Source organism: Pollicipes pollicipes, unplaced genomic scaffold (genome assembly GCF_011947565.3).
Source record: "Pollicipes pollicipes isolate AB1234 unplaced genomic scaffold, Ppol_2.1 Scaffold_2555;HRSCAF=2994_pilon_pilon_pilon, whole genome shotgun sequence".
Lineage (NCBI taxonomy): Eukaryota > Metazoa > Arthropoda > Thecostraca > Pollicipedomorpha > Pollicipedidae > Pollicipes > Pollicipes pollicipes.
In genome coordinates, this window is record NW_023596136.1 from 13223855 (window position 1) to 13229733 (window position 5879).

A 5879-nucleotide genomic window follows, 5' to 3' on the forward strand; every position below is an offset into this window, starting at 1 on the left:
TTTTGTTTCCAGACACGGGTTTTTGAATACAGCGGCTGACCACAGGCAAAACTAAGTTTTGCTACTCGACGTCTGCACAGGGCTATTTCCACAGCTGTACTTACAGTTCTTCGTTGCTGTGCTGTGACAAAGCACGCCAATGGCGGACAAAAACACCATGAGCCTCGCCATTCTGCACAACACCTCTCGTTGCAGGACGCTGAATGATCCGTGTTCTCTGCACCGCGTAGCTGCACTGACAATGTTTCCATCGTCAGCTTTATTTAAATGCACTCACTCTGCGTCCCCGGCGTGCGGATGGCATCACGCAAGGTCATTTCCGGACGAATTGGAAGTGTTTGCAGGGCTACACGGCGGCTTCCGGTACCTCCGACAGCGACAAATGCTGGCCGCTTTTAGCACGGGTCATGTCAGTCATGTATAACTCTTCAACGTAGACGACATGCACAAGACAAACGCTTCTCTTTTCCCTGCACTTGATCGAGTTTGTCCACGGATTCGCATATGCTAGGGCGCTCTTGAGACGCACAAGCACTTTAAAGGCATTCAGACACCATTTAAAGGTGACCAAAAGTTTATGGGTCATGTAACATCAACCAAGGTACATTTTCAAAAATTCCGAATTCCGCACTTCAATATTCGAAAAGATCAGAATTAAAATGTTCAGAATTATACAAGCCTTCTTGATGATGAGATCGAACCTAATTATAGGTGGCAAACAAAACACTAAGCTCTCTTAGCTGTATTGCCCAACCTTGCTGTATTGCTGTCTTTGCCTTCGCATCAAGAAGATGTACAAGACAACCATTCTGCGCTTTGAATTTCAACCCGGTTGATGAATGTTACGGCGTCAAATTAGATTCACATATCTCAAAAGACGCCACTGATCGTGACGTTGTCTTAAAGCTATGATTAGGAGAATTTGCTGTCATTCATCATTTAAATCATTTTTCAAGGATCGCTGTTAGTTTTACTTGCTACAGCGCTTCAGCGGGGTACATGCTCTATGAACTTTCCCCGCCTCCAAAGATAGAAAAGTTCTGATGACATCTACTCACGGCTCCTTGTCGAAAATTTGTGCGAGAGGCTCGATGATATTCTTCAGCTTCTGATTTGCCTCCGATTTATTTCTTACCCGTTATCCTTAGCATGTCATGCGGAAAGAGGTACGTGGGGCTTACGCCAGAGGGGTGAAAATTTTACTCTTGCTTAGTTTCTTATGTTTTGATACGATTTCCAAAATGAGTTAGAACACTACCCCCTGACAAAAACAAACTTAAATTATCCATATCGCACGCAGCTATATCAAAATATTTTGACCACAATGTTGAGACGATATTTATCTCTATATAAAGCCACGTGCACATACATATGCTCTTTTTAAAAGATGTGGAAACTTTGCCAGTGCTGCGGGAGCTACGCCAAGAAAATGTGCATTTTCTGTCGTAATGACAAGCTGTTTTCAGGCACATCTAACATTTTATCCTGTAATGTTATTTGTCATTTGGCTGAGTATAGCGAAAATGAAGGAAATAGCTGCGTTTGACTATTGTTTCTAACCCCTTCAAAATGTATGCGTGCGTCACTGAAGCTGTGTCATTTTATCTGCTCGCATCTTGTGAAAGTATTGTTTGTGGCACAGTTGTGCTTTGTGTCCTGCGCCTCTGCTGGGGCGGGGGTGTGGCGAGTGCGCGCCGCAGCCGCGTGGTGGTGTCGGGTTCGGGGGCGGCCCCGGCTCGTGGCCCCCGACGGTCGGCAGTTACCGTGCGGAGAGCAGGGGGGGGGGGGGGAGAAGCACCGTGAGGAGCTGCTGTGGAGCGTGAGGAGCTGCTAAAATACAGAAAAGCTTTGGGTGACATACTGGGCGTCTCTTTACAAGTATTTAATGCTTCACATTTTGCATCTGCGTGCGATACGGGAACATAAATGCGACTGCAAGCGTGGTGAGGTTTCTCAGCGGAAACAAATCTTACAAATTATAAAAAAATTAGATTGACCGATAGAGATCAATGCACGCAACGAAAACTGGTTGGAAGGACCGAACATTTTGAAAACCGATAAACACATGCTCTGTGGTCAAATCTACGCCGCAAAATATTTTTAAAACAACTTCCGAACGGTGAGACACAGTCGCAACAAACATTGCACGCATATAAACAATGGAATAGCATAGCCGCTCATACAAAATTGAATGTACCTTGCAGGTTGCCTACCTACGGCAGTTTTAAGTCAGGCCCTGGTTGTCAACAAAGACAGTTTCATGAAGTGTTCAACATGCTGCAAAAACGTAGTGTTACACGAAGTCATACCGTTTTGGATGATTTTTTAGACAACTGCACTTTTGAAAGTAGGATCTGCTATAGTTGCATTGATCTTGAGTCATGTTTTTAGGTCAGATCAGAGCAATTCGGACTCGCTTTATTGCTGAAAACCCTGCTTTATGATGTGGTTTTTGTGCTTATTTTGAATTATTGGATCACTGCAATGTCAACAGATGCCTTACTGCAGCTTGATCAATGTCGGGTCACTGACCCCAACTGCCGTTGATCAATATGTAATTTGCTTTTGGGGGCATGCCGTCTAGAACATCACTTGGTACTGATTGCAATGTTAGAATAATGACCCTGAAGGTTTTTCGCCATCGTTACCTACTCAAGATCAAATATGGACAATAACCTGATGTGAGCACCACTGGCAGTTTGCTTATAAGTGGTATGTACATTAAGGCTCCTTGCACCAGGAGCTCTGAAGGTACTTGCGGACGAACCGTATGTAATTGACATTGTTCAACCCGGATTTGGACGTGAAGACCCACGAACCAAAAATCTCAACCTGATGCAAGAGATTTCACGTAGAGTGTTAGGCTACCTCCTAAATTTTGGATCGTGGGCGCTTTAAATTGTTGAGATGGGAGGGACCCACCCGGAACCAGAACGGAGCATTTTGACCGGGACCCGAACACATGCTTTATTACTATGCAAACTGGCATGTTTAATGTCGAAACATATGGACGTGAAGCTGGCGCAGCCAATAACGCAAATGATATAGCGTTGTATGTTATGCATTTAAAGTATATGCATGCGTAGGCCCCTGCAGGCCGGTGTTGTGACATCTGTCATTACCAACAAAATTTTGCATGGTATGTTTTGTTTTCATGTTAATCACGTGAAACTAGCTGATCTTCATTTGCTGCACTATGTGGCTAATCACTGTGATGCTCACTCAACAGATATCTTTCGGTTCAATTATATTGCACTGGAGCCAGTTCTTATCACGGTAGACATATCTTGTACGTGTCACAGTTTGCACGGATGAGATCGATGAACCTGACAGTTCGTGCAAGGTTGATTGCATCACGACTCCATAACCATAGCATCATCCTGAGCTATTACGAAATCCTCGTGGCGCTTCAGTTTCATCACATCTCGCATGTGCTGTCTGATGCCTTCATCATGGTAAAACGTGTAAAGCTCCAACAACGTTGAATGGTTGAATACCCTTCCTTCATGCCTGACCAGCCTGCTACGCACCCTGTCTTACTGCTCCCACCCTGCTGAGGCCAGACAGCTAAGCCTCCCGGAACAGCTGTGGGCTGGTGGCATAGTGATCGGATGGTCCTCGACCTGCAAGCGGCAGCTCCTCACCGTCCATCTGTCGGATAAATCCACAACTATACATTCGGTGCACATTCCCATGAAACCATCGGGCTGAATGATGTGGTAATCTCACCTAGTAGTTGCAATACAAAGAGCACTAAAAAACACTTGATCTATTTTCGAGATGTGGAAAAACACTGGGGTATTCATAAACATGCCTTATGTGTTGTTCTGCTACGCATGGTTGCTGACATAAATTTCATTTGTGATTGCTATTTTATGGCATTACACATCTGGCATGGGAGCGAGGGTCTCGCTTTAGCAGCCACTTATGTTAATTACACAAGTGCCTCCACAAACTCAAGATGACATTTTACTTCATTCATGGATTGTTCACGCCGGGCTTTCTCGCGAGCGCGGCGCGAAACCCCGTGCCACACACACAACACACAACACACACACACACACACACACACACAACAACACACACACACACACGCACGCACGCCGCACGCACGCACGCACGTCACGCACGCACGCACGCACGCACGCACGCCAGCACAGCACAGCACGCACACCACATATATATATATATATCTATATATATATATATTATATATATATATATGTGTGTGTATGTAGTGTGTATATATATTGTATATATATATTATATAGATATATATATATATACACACACACATATATAGGCATTAAACTAACAAAGAATCACACAATTCTATAGAATTTGGCCTACCCTGGGGTCCCTCAGCCACTCTTGAACAATCTCACCACATGACCTGCCTGAATTTAGCTCTAAATGAGACCCTTAGATTAACAGAAGATGTCCAAACGACTTTTAAATGTTACTAGGAAGGGACTTCCTACCAAATGTTTGGCAGTCCATTTCAATGACTAACCACTCTTTACAACTCAATGAATCTGCCTCTCCATAGTTCCTGCTAATACTTTTTGCTAATTAAAACTGATTTCCTCTAAGTCTCGACCTAATTTCCAGCGCTCCTTGTAGATCTACCTTGTCTATTCCTTTCATAATCTTTAATACCTCTGTCACCTTTATATATATATCACCTATATATATAATACCTATCACCTTTAATACCTCAATACCTAAGTGTATGATATTTCAATGAATACAATTCCACAGCTTTAAGCCTTTCGTTTCATTGTAAGCTGCCAATGCTATTTATGATCCTACTTGCTTTTCTTTGTACTCTCTCCAGACTATCTAGGTCTTTTTGGAAGCAGGGGGACCAATCCTGTACATAGTACTCTAGATGTGGTCTGGCATAAACCAAGAACAGCTTTTTGACAACATTCCTACTCTTGTAAAGGACACTTATGTGCATTCGGCATCGTCTGCCTCGTCCCCCGTCCCGTCCCTCTCAGCTTTGTGTGCGTGCATAGTCAGCTGATGTCTGACCCCCGGTGGCGCGGTCCCCGTGACGGCAGCCGCCTCACCTCTCCTCCACTCGTCGAGATAGCCCCTGCTGGCCATGATGGCACACTTGCCCGTGAACTTCTCGCCTCCGACGGGCGGCAGGCACACCGGCTGCACGTGGTCACTCCAGGTGAGCTGAAGGGAAGCCAAGTGAACGTCAATATCGGAATTGGTTTTGTGCCACAGTGTGGTCGAGTGGTCTGCACTGCTCAATGTGTCGGCACAGCGTATGATTTGACGATGCAATGTCAAATGGAAAGAACTGAGCCTGGTGCTGACGACAGCGACTGCAGGGCCACAAACCCACATAGTATCGACAGAGCCCCAGACCCCACGGTGGTTACAGCCATGAACAGATATAAAGCAGTTGTCACCCAAGAACGGAGACTGTGACTAAGCACGTCTCGTGAAACACACATGCGCCACCTTGTTACAAAGCTGTTTGATTTGGAATCAAAACGCGTGTGAGATAAAACAAAGTTAGGCCCTCCAGCGTGCCAGCATGGCGCACCTGCAGCAGCTCCGGTCGTCGACACCGGCTCCCACCTTTGTGGCAAGCCTCAGGAGGGCGATTATGCTTGTATTATGATCCAACAAGGAGATTATGCATGAGTAATTAGCCGAAGTGAATCTCATTCACGACAAGTGGCCTCACGTCAGTTGGGGTGAACGAGCATGATCTTCTTTTGCGCTGCATCTCTTATGCTTTATCTTACTCACTGGTACCAACTTTTACACCCATTTTAATCATGTCAGCGCACACTGTCACATACTGATTGTCACGTATAGACGTTGGTTGTGCACAGCGAACATGCGGAAGAACA

At 45.2% G+C, this 5879-nt stretch overlaps 1 protein-coding gene across 1 annotated transcript in view; it reads right to left on the reverse strand.

The window, feature by feature from the left end:
- Nucleotides 1-251, reverse strand: part of LOC119098259 (prostasin-like) — a 3293-nt gene extending 3042 nt beyond the window's left edge. The window contains exon 1 of the mRNA XM_037221184.1: nucleotides 241-251. Within this exon, the coding sequence (XP_037077079.1) occupies nucleotides 241-251 (11 nt within the window). The remainder of the gene's footprint in view (nucleotides 1-240) is intronic.
- Between the last annotated feature and the right edge of the window lie 5628 nt (nucleotides 252-5879).